We start from the raw sequence: 16,683 nt of genomic DNA, 5'->3' as shown, positions 1-16,683 counted from the left end.
GTATCCCCACCATAGTGCCGGTGTCTGTAAGCTGCGATAGCCGAACAATGGCATAAGAAATGCTCCGACGTCTCATCATCTTCCCTGCATGCCCTATACATGCTATCACATGCACTAATTTTGCATAATTGAGCTCATAGTCCTATATGTCCCGTTATGATAACGAAAGTTATACTGACTTCCTTCTTACTTCCTTTCAGTATTAACCTCGTCTTCTCATGATCCGGTTCTACCCATAGGATTTTCGTCGACAGTGTTACATGCGCGTTCGTCGCCCACGCACTTAACTCGGACTCTGAGTCGCCCCGAAAGGCTTCGGGTTAACTAAGTTTATTGAATGCAGGTCTCTGGCCTTCACCGCCAAACTGCAGCTTTTTCATTCCCCCTTAGTCCGCAGTGACACCCAAATGATGCGGGTCGTGCCATCCTCAGAGAAGGCGTTAATCTCTTGGTACTGCCTTACCGTCTTGGTTCTCCACCTGCAGCAACGTTTCGTGGTTTGGCAGTCGAAAACAAATCTCAGTTCCTGGGTTCTCAATGTAGACCCCAGCCCCACTCTGTCCTCTAGCTTTGATTCATCTGTGTAGTATGATCTTCCACATGGCAATACAAGAGTTCCGTCAATCAAAGATTGTGATCCTGTGATCGGAAAACTCTTCTATTCCTTCAAGTTTCCTTCCGACGCTTCGATTATACCGTGATGGTATGATCTGCTCTTTCCCTTTATCTATTCTCCCATCGCCTTAAGTCTCATAGCTGCAGTGGCTGCCTCACACTTAATCTTTACGTCCATGGGTCAGATATCTAGAATAGTTTCCAGTGCCCAAGTGGGCGTGGTCCTCATCGCTTCGCCTATGCAAGACAACATGCTCTGAATCTGTTGTATTATTCTTACGTTGCACTTTTTCTCCATCGCAGTCCACCTAACTACTGAGACGTAATTAAATTATTGGCAAAGATGTTGAATACCATTTGGTATTAAATCTAACAACAGTTGGGTATTAAAAGCAGTTCCTGTTTGGTTATAAATCTAATACCAAACGGTACTTATCGTTTTATGCTTTGATTCATACCACGTGGTATTGTTTTCATACCATACGATTAAATTTTATAAAGTACCTTCTGTGGCAAAAGATCATTAATTTGTTTTGGTGTATTCACACAAATGTCACATGCTGAATAAAATGAATTGAGTTTGGTTAAGATGTCACATCATTTCTTCTAATATTGCGTATGTCAAGCAAACGTAATAAAATCAAATGGCAAGTTATTTTTAATAATACTACTACTAAATTTCCCATGAACATTCCATTAAGGAACAGGGGATACGGAGTTCGAACGGAGTACCCCATAGCGACACTACTTGGTAGAAAAGTTTTAACATGGCAGGATAACTCACAAATGTAGTAAGGGCATAACCACCGCTGAAAATTTTTCTGATGTTCATGCCCGGATTTGAAACCAGGCGTTCGGCGTCATAGGCAGACATTCTCACTTCTGCCCCACGGTGGCCACCAATTTTTAGTCTCACTCGTTTTGGTATTAAAGCCAATCGGTTTGGTACTAAACAATCTCATTTTGGTACCAAAGCCAATAACGGTTTGGTATTAAAAGCAATACCAGTTTGGTGGTAAATCTAATTCTTAACGGTTCTTGTCGTTCTATATTTTATCCAACAACAACAACTTTTGGTATGGATTTATCTGTCAGTGTATGACGAAGTTGGTATAATCTGCAACCAGACTCACCTAGACATTTGAGTTCATTGTGAGGTCACAGGAACAAAAGAATGTATGTAGATGCCTTCGAGGGATTTTCATCCGACATCCGCACCGAAAATGGTTCAGATCGGAATATATTTGATCATAGCTGCCTTATAGACAAAACTTTAGATTTACAGAAAAGGCGTGAGTTGTACAGATCTTCTTGACTTCCCTACAGAATATGGGCCGGATATATTTAGATATATGTAGTTGCAATATAGACCGATTTCCCGATTTGGGGTCTTGAAATCATACAAGGTGCATTTATAACTTTGTTCGAAATTTCGCATAGTTAGTTCTGTTAGACCCCTTCGAGTGCCGAGTTTGGTCCTGACCGGACCCTATTTCGATATAGCTGCTCTGGGTTCATATATTTAGATATATGCAGGTGCAATATAGACCGATTTCCCGATTTGGGGTCTTGAAGTCATACAAGGCGCATTTATAACATTGTTTGAAATTTCGCACAGTTAGTTCTGTTAGACCCCTTCGAGTGCCGAGTTTGGTCCTGGCCGGACCCTATTTCGATATAGCTGCTCTGGGATCATATATTTAGATATATGTAGGTGCAATATAGACCGATTTCCCGATTTGGGGTCTTGAAATCATACAAGGTGCATTTATAACTTTGTTCGAAATTTCGCATAGTTTGTTCTGTTAGACCCCTTCGAGTGCCGAGTTTGGTCTTGACCGGGCCATATTTCGATTTAGTTGCTCTAGGTTCATATATTTAGATATTTGCAGGTGTAATAAAGACCGATCTCCCGATTTGGGGTCTTGAAATCATACAAGGCGCATTTATAACTTTGACATTTCGCACAGTTAGTTCTGTTAGACCCCTTCGAGTGCCGAGTTTGGTCCTGACGGGACCATATTTCTATATAGCTGCTCTGGGTTCTTAATGTTAAATTTTTCAATTTGAATACCTACCATTTATTTTCGAAGTGGTGGGTATTCAATATTTAATTCGGATAAATACCTAAACATTGGGAATTTACCTGGAAGAATCTCATCACTGCATACAGCTGCAATATGGTAAACTCCCTTAGTCTCTCAGAATGCTTGGAACGTACCTACACATTGGGAACTCATTGGGAATGCTGGGGATGTACCCCTAATCGCAATGGCTACTTCATCAGCTTATATAGGGGAGGAAAGACAACTCCTTGAAGTGTCACAGTTTCGACCGATCTCTGTAGATTAAAAGATACCAAACTGGCACTTTTAATGTCAAGGAATGATGCCATTTTAGATTCCTTACTTTTCAATTGGGATTTAAAGTAAAGATCTCAAACTTACCTAATGTAAGTACACAGTTGAAAAGCTTATCATGTGCAAGCATTTCTTTAAAAAAGCTATACACTCCATTTATTTCCTTCCAATTTGAATCTTTTCATTGAATTTTTACTGTCCCCAGAAATACGTTTTCTTATCCCCCTATGGATCTTAATCTTCAAAACATAATCTTTCGCTCACCTTTGGTACATAACAGTATAAGAATTTCAGTTCCTTATCCACAATCATGTGTTCCATTTGTTCATCTGTCAAATCATTCAAATCCTGCTGGCTATAACCCAGTGTATCGCATTGTTTTTGCAAATACTCCTGCCTTTGCATATTGATCGTTTGCGTTAACTCCAGGCTGCGTTTGGTCATTTTTACCTTATTGTTGTTGACATCCTCAAATGCTCCACGAATCAGGTCAATTTGTAAGGTAAACAAAAATAGAATTGCAACTATGGACACTAATGCTGAATGGCGTTTGAAGTTGCTGAAACGCTTGATGAACGTAGAAGGCCTCATGCATGGGAAAAGGCAGGATATGGAACTAATTGCCAAGACTTGACTGCAACATAGATCGCTATAAAAAGAATGCTTTGTTTTTATCAGCCTCTTCGTCATCGTTGTTGTCTTCGTTGCCATCATCATCTTCTCGGTTTGGTGCTGAACGGAATGTTGCTATGGGAGGAGCAGCAGCAGTTTTCAGAGATCTTTGGTATGGGGGATGATGCTGCTGGTGTGTGTGGTGGAGCAAGAAACTTGGTGGTGAATATTTTCTTGTTTTGCCTTTTATCTGGATGGCAGTTAATTGGCACATGGAATGTTGTTTCTTTTCTTTTCGTTGATGAAGTTGCACGTTGGCTTTGTTTTAAAATCATTTGTTGCTTGTTTACCCTAATTTCTTTGGATTTTAATTGCTTTGCTTTTGATTTTTAAATTTCCATAATATTTTTTCTTATTTTTTTACAAATAAACTAAACAATCACTATTGCCCGCCCGCTTCCCGCGCTTGTAAACAATTCAATGGGAAATTATTCCGATTATTGACGTTTCTTTCCTTGATATTTTTCGCGCTTTGTAAATCGTAGTGTCTGAGCGTTCTCGATGCCGCATTCGCTTAACAATTTGCGACCGTTTTCATCGTCTACCATGGACTTTGTCGCGGTGTTAAATAAAGCATACGCTCGCCAAAGGTACCGCCAACTAACGCTGGGGCGATGTTGATGACCGTTGTGCGTTGCGGAACAAACTAACTCGCCAGTTAAATGGACAGTCTTGATCGGCTCCATATTGCTTGACATACATGGTGCTTTGTTTGAGAAGTTCTGCTTGCTGCTACTACTCTTCTCTTCAGTTTTTGTGTTGCTCATTGCCTCTAGGCCTTCCACAATGGTGGGGCTTTGTTGGAGCACATTTTGACGCCTTCGCATACGCTCTTCTTGTCGTTCTCTTAATTCTCTTCTCAGTTGGGCACGTGAAACCACAGCTATGGCTCTCTTCAGCTGAGCAATTGTCGGCTGATCTTGGGGCAACTACAAAAAAAAAAAAAAAAAACAGATGGTACCAACAATCAGAAAGCGGTTTGTGTGTGGATAGTTTTAATTTCTCAATGCAATAGAAATGATGTGAATGGTGCTTTTGTTTACGAAGAATTTATGACAGGCATATCAATAGAGGAGGGTAATGGTTAAATAACCAAAAGGTATTTACCTGGTAAATTGGACATTTAGGGGTGACTTTTGGAGAAATGTTTCCACGATTACTTTTTTTTAGATAATAGATTTTGAAGCAAAAAACCATTCTGTAGGACATTCCCTCATTAAAGCTAAGACAATTTAACGATGTATAGAGATGGTTTTCTACCGGGTAAATACCCAACGCTTGGGTATTTATTGGGTAAATACCCAATAAATACCTCTTTTGGGAGTTCGGTTTATATGGCAGATATATCAGGTTATTCACCGTTTGAGACCATACTTGGCAAAGTTGTTGAAAGTCAAATCAAAACACTTCACTCAAAATTTCTGCCAAAGCCTTCATAAGCCTAGAGGTTTATGAAGTCAAGATTCGTTATCGGTTTATATGGGATCTATACCAGTTTGAGAACTTTCGACCATTCTCAGAACAATTATTGGAATTCATAACAAAACGCAACGAGCAAAATATCAGCCAAATCGAATAAGAATTGCGCCCTCTAGAAACTCAAGACGTCAAGACCCTAGATCGGTTTATATGCAGCTATATCGAAACATGGACCGATTTGATACATACTTGGCGTAGTTGTTGAAAGTCATATCAAGACACTGCTTATATATATAGCCACTACATAGACCCCTATATAGACCGATCTCCAGACTTAAAATTTTGAGGTAATAAATTGGTAATTGTCATCCGATTTCGATGAAATTTGACACAATGAGTTCTGGTAGAACCTTAACCATTTCTGTAAAGTGTGGTTCAGATCGTACTGTATTTGGATATAGCTGCCCCATAGACCGACGGCCCGATCACCCGATATAGAGTATTGAGGCCATAAATGACCTATTTAATACCCGAATTCGATGAAATTTGACACAGTGTGGTCTGGTAGAGCCCTACCTATTCCTGTTAAATGTGGTCCAGATCGGACCATATTTGGATATAGCTGCCATATAGACCGATCTCCGGATGTAGTGTAATGAGCCAAAAAAAGGAGCATTTTTCATCCTATTTCGATGAAATTTGGCACATCGAGTTTTGGTATCACCTTTTGTCGAATATCGTTCAGATTGGACCATATTTGGATATAGCTGCCATATAGACCGATCTCCCGATATAGAGTATTGCGCCCATAAAAGGAGCATTTTTATACGATTTTGATGAAATTTTAAACAATGGGTTTTGGAAGACCTCTACACATTTGTTCCGAACATCGCCCAGATCGGACCATATTTGGATATACCTCCGATCTGAACCACACTTCACAGAAATGAGTAAGGGTCTACGAGAACTCACTGTGCCAAATTTCATCGAAATCGTATGAAAAATTACCAATTTATTGCCTCAAGACTTTAAGTCTGGAGATCGGTCTATGTAGCGCATATATATGACTAAAACCCGATTTTATGAATTCAGAAGATCAGATTTATATACAAATACGAAATCATCAAAAATTTTTTGCAAATTTTTTTTTTTATATATCAAGATATCTGCAAAATTATAAATACCCATCTTTTGGGTATTAATGGGTTAATACCGGGGTATTTACCCAATTTACCGGGAAAATACCTTTTGGGTATTTACCTATCGCCCATCTCTACCGCTGTACGTATTAAGACTCCCCACAACCGAACCGAATATAGTCCAGATCTGACCATATTATTATATATCTGCCATATAGACCAATCTGCCGGTGTAAGGTCTTAAGCTAATAAATGTCGCAATTATTACTCTATTTCGTTGAAATTTAGAACAGTGAGCTCGGCTAGGCCTCCCGTTGTCTCTGTCGGAAATGGCCGATGATTTAGGGTCTGAAGCAAAAAAAAAAAATCGCATTTATTACCCGATTTAAATTAAATTTGGAACTGTTTTAAAAAGGCTTATCGGCGCCTGAACCAAATATAATTAAGATCGGTCTATATCGGATATTTATATAGATATAGTGGAGGTAAAGTAAGATATATATCCATGGTGGTGGGTATCAAAAGTTCGACACGGAACTTATTGCGTTTTCACTTGTTTAGTTTCTGCCTGTAAAGAGAAACCGTCCAAAGAACTATGTTTATTAAGCAATGCCGGGCAAAGAACTTGACAAATGCTATCCTTTCGATATTTTCGGTATTTCTAATAACAAATATCGATACTAACGGTTTTTCTATTTTCTATTTTTACTATTTTTTTGAATTAAACAGCTGATTTTAAAAAAAAAAACTGTTTGATGCGGCAAATTTCTGCTGGTAGGAGAAATTCGCAAGTTCTCAATTACCAATCTCTCAAAAGTTTGCTCGGTCTTACGCACTCTCCTGCTCTCTTCTGCTGGCAAACTAATGTCTTCCATTCGCGATTTATGCAAATTTGCAAATGTTTTTGAATACACGAACACACTTAATATCAATGCATGGCCCGATTAGAATCGAATTTAATAACTTCAGTTAGAAATATTGAGAGAAATTATTGTACAAAATTTAAGCCTAATCGGATGAAAGCTGCGCCTTCTATAGGTTCAAGAAGTGAAATCGGGAATTCGGTTCACATGGCAGCTATATCAAAACATGGACCGACTGTGCCAAGTGTGTTTAAAATCGGTCTATAACCTGATATAGCTGACATATAAGCCTCAATGAAACAAAAAAAAAATAGAGATATAGAGCTAAAACTTTGCACAGATGCTTTTTTGTCCATAGGCAGTTCAAGTTCGAAGATAGGTTATATGGGACTTTATCTTGATATAGCCCCCATATAGACCGATCTGCCGATTTAAAGTCTTAGGACCATAAAAGTCACATTTATTATCCGATTTTGCTGAAATTATGACAGCGAGTTGTGTTAGGCCACTCGACATTCTTCTTCAGTTTGGCCCGATTTCATGATTTAAGGTCTTGGGCTCATAAAAGGCGCATTTATTGTCCGATTTCACTGAAAATTTGGGCATTAAGTTGTGTTAGGCCCCTCGATATTCTTCTTGAAGATGGCCCACATCGGTCCAGACTTGAATATAGCTGCCATATAGACCGATCTCGCGCTTAAAGGGCTTAACCGATTGCGCTGAAATTTGATGCAGTGACTTGTGTTAGGCTTTTGGACATCCGTTTCCCATATGGTTTAGATCGGTCTATAATTGGATATAGCTGCCAAAAAGACCAATATTGAACGAAAATTTTAGCAAATATTGAACTTGTTTTTATTAGACCACTCCATGTTCATACTAAATTTGGTCCAAATCGGACCATATTAGGATATAGCTGCTATGGGTGCATAAATAATGCATTTTTCGCCGGATTATGATGAAAGGTGGTTTAGATATATATCCGAGGTGTATATAACAGATATCCGATCCGATAAACCGATATCCGGTCACTCTAAATCGTATGGTTGGTCAAGGACAGAATTTTGGGCATGTCTGACTATAAAGAAATGGCGCGCTGCCTGGGTTCGTCATTCAACAGATCAGACTCAAAGGTAATAAATTTAAGGACCATACAGATTGGAAGGTTGACCTTCGATATATGTGGTGTTCAATTTTATCATGGGAGAGTTAGCGGGTACGTCTATAGGTTACCATCATTACGTTCCCTCAGAAAAAATATTATTAAATAAATTATCTTCGCACGAGCAGGCAAAAAATGGCGAACTGAAATTCGACAGAACCTGACCGGGATTCGAACCGTACGCTTAGAGAAACAGCAAGAGCTGTTGCAGTCATCTAGCGTACGAAGTCATTAACTCAAATCCAAAAGATGTACAGATAACATGTGTATACCATGGAAGCAATTGTAGTTGTATGGATAAAAAATCCATCACTACAACGAAAACACACATGCATTAAAAAAGAAAAGCTAGTGTGACAAAGTATAGAACTTGGTTAGTGTCGTACCCACATTGTTAACACATCGGGGTTAAGGCTAGTACTGAGTTCGACTTTTCGCCCGAACAACTATCAAAACGCGCTATAAAAATCGGCGATGAAGATAATGCGAACACATTGCGTAGAAGCAGGATTTAATGAGCATAAGCTCTGTAAACGGGGTTTAAGGCAAAAAATTAACAAATATTTTCGGAACGAATGAACTAAGTACTAGGCTTAAATTCGGTGAGACCTACCAATGTTCGGCCCCAATGTGGCTGAGGAGTCCCCCAATCCTGATGAAAGTCCCACAGTTGTTGATGTCTTGTGATCAGTGTCAACGTTGTGCCACTTTAGTATCAAATTGTACACTTTTTTGGACGATGCCACTTGTGTGCCACTTTTTTATTTTGATACTCAATTCCAACTTTTAACATTTTTGCGTCACTTTTCCATTTATTTGAGCTACTTGTTCAAAAATACAACTATGTAGCGATTATCTATTGTTTGTCGTCCAACAAATCGCATATAAATATTCAATTTTTTAGAAAATTTTAAAATTTTTGAGCTGAACGAGAGTAACTGGACAAAACAAAACAAAAGTTTGTTTATGTTAGTGATATATATTACTTAAGTATTTAAATACCCACCACCGCAATTCGCCAAAACATTTATGCTTTTTGGTTCCAAAACAGCCTCCATCGAAAACCTAGGATTGATTTACGGTGGTGGGAATCTAAGATTCGGATTGGCCGAACTTATCTTTTATACACCTTTTCAAGTTATGTATAAAAAAACTGAATTGTTAGTTTTTGTTGAACACGTTTTCTTTTTTATGAAAAATATTGTGCCAAATTTTGGACCAATTTCAACAAGCATGTATGCTTTTGTTTTTCGTTACTCCTAGAAAAACCAAAACAAATGTCACTTTTTAAAAAAATTACACTTTTTTTACAAATGACACTTTCTGTGCCACTATTTGAAAATTTCCAACGGTAACGCTGCTTGTGATCCCTGGCTTTTTTTTCAGACGATCTTCGATCATTAAGCTCCTCTCGAATAATAACCTTCAACTGCATAATAACTATTTTTTTAACCAGTTTTCTAATTTAATTTTCTTATTACGGCAATGCCATAAAAATACAATTAAGTTTGAATTTTGTTGGAATTTTTTAACAATTGCAAATTTGAGCTATTAGTGTGCTTGAGTTACAAATATGGCAGCTATTTGTTAATAGTTCCCATTCAAAGCCTCAACTAAGTAATTATCGTTGCAATTATTTGTAGCCAAGAAGTGTAGATTTCCAAACAAGTTGAAAATACAAAATAAAAAACCGAGAAAAATGACAAAAAAAAAACAAGCAAAAAAAGGCATTAAGTTCGGCCGGGCTGAACTTTGGATACCCACCACCTCGGGTATACATGTAAACCCCCTTTCGTCACAATCCGGTGAAAATTGGATAACTTATGCCCCCAAATTCGGCACGGACATTGAGTGGTCTAATAAATATAAGTCACTGTTGAACTTTCGGATAAAAAATAAAGCTTTTATGGGCTTCAGACCCTTTATCGGGAGATCGGTCTGTATGGCAGCTATATCTAAATTTAGTCCGAATCGAATCATATTTGGGCGGCTGTCGAGAGATCCAAAACTAACCACTTTTTCAAATTTCAACGAAATTGGCTAATAAACGAAGCGTTCATGGTCTTCAAACCCTTTATCGGCAGATCGGTCTATATGGCAGCTATATCTAGATATAGTCCGATCTGAACCATATGTTGGTCCTAAAATGGCAGGCGTAAAACTACTCACTTTTTTTAATTTCAGCGAAATCGGTTAAGAAATAAAGCTTTTATAGGCTTCAGACCCTTTATCAGGAGATCGGTCAATATGGCAGCTATATCTAAATATAGTCCGATTTGATCCATATTAAGGTCAGATGCCGGAAGGCTTAAAATAACCCACTGTTTCAAATTTCAGTGAAATTGGGTAATAAATAAAGCGTTGATGGGCTTTAGACCCTTTATGGGCGGATCATCTATATGACTGTATCTAAATATAGTCCGATTTGATCCATATTTAGGTCAGACGACGAGAGGTCTAAAATTACTCACTGTTTCAAATTTCAGCAAAATCGGGTAATAAATAAAGCTTCAATGGGCTTCAGAACCTTTATCGGCAGATCGGTATATATGACAGCTATGTATATATATAGTCCTATCCGAACCATATTTGCGTCAGATGTCGGGAAGCCTTAAACTTCTCACTCTATCAAATTTCAGCAAAATCGGATAAAAAATAAAGCATTTATGTGCATTAGACCTTTTATCGACAGATCGGTCTATATGGCAACTATATCTAAATATAGTCCGATTTGACCCGTTTAAAAACTTAACCAGCATGCATCAAAAAGACGTATGTGTGCCAAAATTAAGCTCAATATCTCAATTTTTGAAGTCTGTAGAGTGATTGCAACAAACAGAGGGACAGACACACAGACATCGTTAAATCTTCTTAGAATTTTACGACGATCCGAAATATATATACTTTGTAGGGTCGGAAATTGGAATTTCGGTCTGTTGCAAACGGAATTACTAAATGAATATACTCCCTATCCTACGGATTCGGCCGGGCCGAATCTTATATACCCTCCACCATGCATCGCATTTGTCGAGTTCTATGCGCGGTATCTCTATTTAGGCAAACAAAGAATAATGAATCAAAACTGTTATGCTATTGGAGCTATATCCGATTCGGACCATACATGAATGCTGAACACTGTAGAAGTCATTGTGTAATATTTCAGTTAATTCGGTAAGAATTGCGCCTTGTAGGGGCTCAAGAAGCAAAATCGGTAGATGGGTTTATATGGGAGCTGTATCAAGCTATTGATCGATTCATAACATATTAGACACGTAAGTTGAAGGTTATGAGAGAAGCCGTTGTACAAAATTTCTGCCAAATCGGATGAGAATTGCGTCTTCTAGAGGCTCAAGAAGTCAAGACCCAAAATCGGTTTATTTGGCAGCTTTATCAAAACGTTGAAGGATTTGAATCATACTTAGCGCAGTTGTTGAAAGTGATACCAAAACATCACATGAAAAATTTCAGTCAAATCGGACGAGAATTGCACCCTCTAGAGGCTCAAGAAGTCAAGACCCAAGATCGGTTTATAAGGCAGCTGTATCAAAACATAGACCAATTTGAACCATACTTAGCGCAGTTGTTGGAAGTGATACCAAAACACCACATGCAAAATTTCGTATATTGAAGGTCATGAGAAAAGCCGTTGTACAAAATTTCTGCCAAATCGGAAGAGAATTTCGCACTCTAGAGGTTCAAGAAGTCAAGACTCAAGATCGGTTTATATGGCAGCTATATAAAAACATGGACCGATTTGGCCCATTTACAATCCCAGCCGACCTACACTATTAAAATATTTGTGCAAAATTTCCAGCGGCTAGCTTTACTCCTTCGAAAGTTAGAGTGCTTTCGACAGACAGACGGACGGACGGACATGGCTAGATCGACTTAAAATGATATGACGATCAAGAATATATATACTTAATGGGGTCTCAGACGCATATTTCGAGGTGTTACAAACACAATGACGAAATTAGTATACCCCCAGCCTATGGTGGAGGATATAAAAACCAACAATTCTCTTATGTCTCCATCTCAAAATATTCAAATCAAATTATATACCGCCTAAATGCGTAGATTTAAAATTCATATAAAAAAGCCAACAAAAACTTAGCGAGACACATTTTAAGTCAGTTTTTTATCTGGTAAAGGCATAGCAATTTTAATGAGTCTAGCTGTAGTGAAAATGCAGGTTTGTCAGAATATTTCTACGACTAAATGCTAATGTTGTTTTTTGGGATTCATGAACAATTTAATTGTCCACTTAAATGATGAATGGTTGGATGGTAGGTAGGTATATGGGCATACTCGCATATCCCTTTTAATTTGCCTGTTACTAATGCGGGTTAATTATTAAAATAAATTCCATTTCGGGAATGTCGCAAATATGCCCACACACCCAGTGACGGAAATATCTGACCCACTAACACAAATTTACGATTCTTGTGATACAATTATTGTTGTCATAATCAATTAGCAATTGCAAATCAAATCAAGTAAATACAAATTTTGCCTGTTTATAACAAAACTGCTGAATTCGATCATTTGTGTGTACAAAAGCAATTTAAAAAAAAGGTACATTGACAAAGAACCGTTAACAGTTCTTGCTTGCTAGGAACATAGGATGGGTTCTTAGAAAAATATGAAGCAAGAAATGTTCTATTGGGTTGCCCAAAAAGTAATTGCGGATTTTTCATATAGTCGGCGTTGACTAATTTTTCCACAGCTTGTGACTCTGTAATTACATTCTTTCTTCTCTCAGTTATCAGCTGTTACTTTTAGCTTGCTTTAGAAAAAAGTGTAAAAAAAGTATATTTGATTAAAGTTCGTTCTAAGTTTTATTAAAAATGCATTTACTTTCTTTTAAAAAATCCGCAATTACTTTTTGGGCAACCCAATATAATGGTCCTAAATGAACTTTGATGGTCCAAATGCTATGAATTATTAACCTTTAACGAAAGCAAATTTAAAAATGTTTTCTGTTTCAAATAATTATTGGCTTCTTTTTTTATCCAACATAACAGACCCGATCTATTACATCTATATGCGCATAGAATAGTAAATTCCAACATTAATTGCAATTTTGAACTTGACAGTCATCTCAATTTATTTTCCTTGCTCACTGGAAATTCAAGCCTTTCACTTAAGTTTTGCGTAAATAAATTTATGTTTACTCATCTCCTTAATTTAATTGTATATAAACAAAGTGTTTCCATGGTTAAAAAACAAAAACATTGACAAATGATTGATTAGTGGCATACTAGAGATTCCGTTTCAATCCACACATGAATATGTACATATCAATTATGGTGTTTCGAATATATGTTTCTTAATGGCATTGTATTTTTTTTTTTTGTATTTTTTACTTACCACAACTGTTAAGGTGGAAAGTCCATCCCTTTCAACATAAATTGTGGTACCACCACCTTGAGCCAATGATATCTAAATAATAGAAGGAAAACAAAAAGTTTATCAAATGAAATGAGGTATTATATTTAATATTGAAAAACAATTGAAATCAAACTTTTTATCAAATAATATCTAAAAATGAAAAACAAATCAAATTAAAAAAGTTTATCATAAAAAAAAAGTAAAAATGCGTTAAGTTGGCCGGGCCGAACTTTGGATACCCACCACCTCGGGTATATATGTAAATCACCTTACGTCAAAATCCCGTGAAAAATGCATATCTTATGCCCCACAGCAGCTATATCGAAATGTGTTCCGATTTGGACCAAATACTAATAACTCATTGTCACTCAGTCATTGTACAATTGTGTATAACAAAATATTGATATTTTTAGTAGCTATATCTAAAAATAAACCGATCTGAACCATATACGACACGGATGTCGAAAAGCCTAACATAAGTCACTGTGTCAAATTTCAGAGAAATTGGATTATAAATTCGCCTTTTATGGGGTCAAGACTTTTAATCGATATATCGATCTATATGGCAGCTATATGCAAATCTGGATCGATTTGGGCCAAGTTGCAGAAAAATGTCGAAGAGCCTAAAACAACTCACTGTTCCAAATTTCGGTGACATCGGACAGTAAACGAGCCTTTTATGGCCCCAAAACCTTAAATCGAGAGATCGGTCAATATGGCAGCCATATGCAAATCTTGATCCATCTAGGCCAAATTGCAGAAATATGTCTTGGGGCTTAACTTAACTTACTGTCCCAAATTTCGGCGACATAAGACATCGGATAAATGCGCATTTTATGGCCCCAAAACCTTAAATCGAGAGATCGGTCTATATGGCAGCTATATCCAAATCTGGACCGATCTGAGCCAAATTGACGAAGGATGCCAAAGGGCCTAACACAACTCACTGTCCCAAATTTCATCAAAATCGGATAATAAATGTGGCTTTTATGGGCCTAAGACCCCAAATCGGCGGATCGGTCTATATGACAGCTATATCCAAATCTGGACCGATCTGAGCAAAATTGACGAAGAATTTTGTCGTGGACCCCGGAGGGTCCGAACTGTCTCAGCGGAGAAAGGGGACATAGTGTGCTGGCGGGCGCTGGCTGTTGGCGTTAGAGCTCCGGCTGTGGCTCAGTCTGGGGCGCGGTTCTTGCCAACACACCATGTCCAGAGACAGCTGACAAAAAAACTAAATTGAAACCAGCTCTGGATGGGATAACAACACAGGGTCATACTTACTTTACGGCAGGCACGTTATTCGCCTTCTTACTCGCACTTCCCGCTATGGATTCGCTCTTCAGGGGGCACTGAGACATCCTACAGTGCCCTGGACGGCCCACCCCAACCATGGTATCCGTTGTCCAACAGTTTTGGATACCCCAGAATCGTCTCCCCGTTCCCCCTCTACAGCATGGTGCACTACCCCTTCCTTACCTTAATGATCTACTCTTCCATAGCGAAATGAGAATACTAAGCCAAGTGGAATTTCATTTCTACGTTATAAAAGGTATGTATGGGCTTTATTTAGAGGTTACATCCTCTGATTTTGATTCTATACGTTAAATTAACATTGATCAAAATATTTAAATGTTAAAGAAAGCTTTATAATTACTGCAATTTACAAAAACAAAAAAAAAAACGCAATTTTTAAGGCAATGCAAAGTAAGAAATTCAATTAATTAGATAAAGATTAAAACAAATCAAACTTCTAAAATCAATCCAAAAGGACTTAAAAAAAAAATAAAAAAATTACAATATATATATATAACTGTTTTTTTTTCTTTTCAGAAAAGTGCCTTTGTTGCGTCTGTCAGATCGCCGGACTGGAATGCTTCGACGACGGCTCCCCTGGATAGCAAGACAATTTGGTAGCGGAGGTGCCCTGGATCTCCCTTTTTATGTTCTTGGTAAGTATGTATAGGTAGTTCGTGTAATGTCTTACCCTCAATAAAAATATATAATTTCTTGTTTTTCTTTTTTTTTTCTTTTAGCCAACCTGCAGGGACAACATTAAACGACCAAAGGGTCTTTTATTTAAAGTGTATTCCTAGTGCCCTAGAATGAGCTCACCCTACTTCCTAGGCTGTATCGTCCGTTCAATCACCGGACTGCAGATATGAAACCCAATGTCTACCCTGTTTGCTGCCTAAGTTATTCTGTTTTCTTTTTTTTTTTATTTCTTATATTTTTATTCCAGGATGTGTGTCAAGCTAAGTTTCTCTGTGTATCGTTCTAAGTATTGAACATATAAAAAGGAGCATACATCGGCCTACCTTGGCACCTACGGGCTGCTGGTGCAAAATTCCCTCGGGGACACTGGAGCAGATGGCGGCGGTGGAACCAATGATGAAGCTGGAGATGCTGATGAGATGATGATGTTGTTGAGGATGGAAATGTTGACGTTGCCGTGGATGACGATGGTTAAAATTGCAGTAGAGGTGGGTATTTATTATTTGACAAAAAGTTTTTGTTGTTCTGTTTAGTCTTTGCTATGTTTTATTCGTGGCTCAAATTAACGTTCTTTTTCAAAGCTTTTTATATTTCACAGGATCTTTTTTCTTTAGCATTAATTAGCACTAATAAGTTTATTTAGCTTTAAGTTGATCTAAAGTAACTTCAGCTTTTTACTACAAAAGCTAGTCTTTATTCCTTTCACAAAAAAAAGGAACATTTATTTGCTTTTAAATAAAAAACTTTATGCCTTTGGCATCACATATTCTGATTTGTTTTTTTTTTTCTTTTGTTTGTCAAGCTCACAATCAAAGGTTTGTAGAACACAACATAACCTTTTCTTTTTTTTTAAAGTTTTCTCTCTTTTTGAAACACCACTTTCAACACTCTTGAGTACACCACCTCTTACTGCTTGCACGGCTCCATCCAAAAAGAACTCGTCATCTTCCCTTTACTGTCCATCATGGTTCCCCCAAGCCATCATGTCCACCGAGGAACCATCATAAAATTTTGTTTTCCAAAATAGCAAAAACAAACAACATATGGTTTCCTCGATTTTCATTGTA

The 16,683-nt window shown here is 37.6% G+C and overlaps 2 protein-coding genes and 2 long non-coding RNA genes across 4 annotated transcripts in view; 1 reads left to right on the top strand and 3 right to left on the bottom strand.

Annotated features, from left to right (window-relative positions):
• The window catches only part of LOC106092202 (carbohydrate sulfotransferase 13), a 36,976-nt gene extending 32,958 nt beyond the window's left edge, over positions 1-4,018 (bottom strand). The window contains exon 1 of the mRNA XM_013258985.2: positions 3,240-4,018. Coding sequence (XP_013114439.2) covers positions 3,240-3,692 — 453 coding nt within the window. The 5' untranslated portion in view covers positions 3,693-4,018. The remainder of the gene's footprint in view (positions 1-3,239) is intronic.
• A 59-nt stretch (positions 4,019-4,077) lies between these two features.
• LOC106092207 (uncharacterized) overlaps positions 4,078-16,683 on the bottom strand; it is a 39,071-nt gene continuing 26,465 nt past the window's right edge. Inside the window, exons 2-3 of the mRNA XM_013258998.2 lie at positions 13,601-13,672; positions 4,078-4,576 (exon numbers count right to left, since the gene is read on the bottom strand). Coding sequence (XP_013114452.2) covers positions 4,085-4,576; positions 13,601-13,672 — 564 coding nt within the window. The 3' untranslated portion in view covers positions 4,078-4,084. The remainder of the gene's footprint in view (positions 4,577-13,600; positions 13,673-16,683) is intronic.
• Positions 12,752-13,395, bottom strand: LOC131996311 (uncharacterized). The gene is made up of 3 exons (XR_009397761.1): positions 13,257-13,395; positions 13,088-13,179; positions 12,752-13,016 (listed from the first exon to the last, which is right to left on the bottom strand). It is a non-coding gene; the product is annotated as an uncharacterized LOC131996311 (long non-coding RNA).
• Positions 14,704-16,382, top strand: LOC131996309 (uncharacterized). Its single transcript, XR_009397758.1, has 3 exons — positions 14,704-15,173; positions 15,455-15,573; positions 15,658-16,382. It is a non-coding gene; the product is annotated as an uncharacterized LOC131996309 (long non-coding RNA).

The sequence above is a fragment of the Stomoxys calcitrans genome, chromosome 3, assembly GCF_963082655.1.
Source record: "Stomoxys calcitrans chromosome 3, idStoCalc2.1, whole genome shotgun sequence".
Classification (NCBI taxonomy): Eukaryota; Metazoa; Arthropoda; class Insecta; order Diptera; family Muscidae; genus Stomoxys; species Stomoxys calcitrans.
Note: the sequence above shows the minus strand (reverse complement) of the source record. Positions and strands in the feature narration are given on the sequence as shown.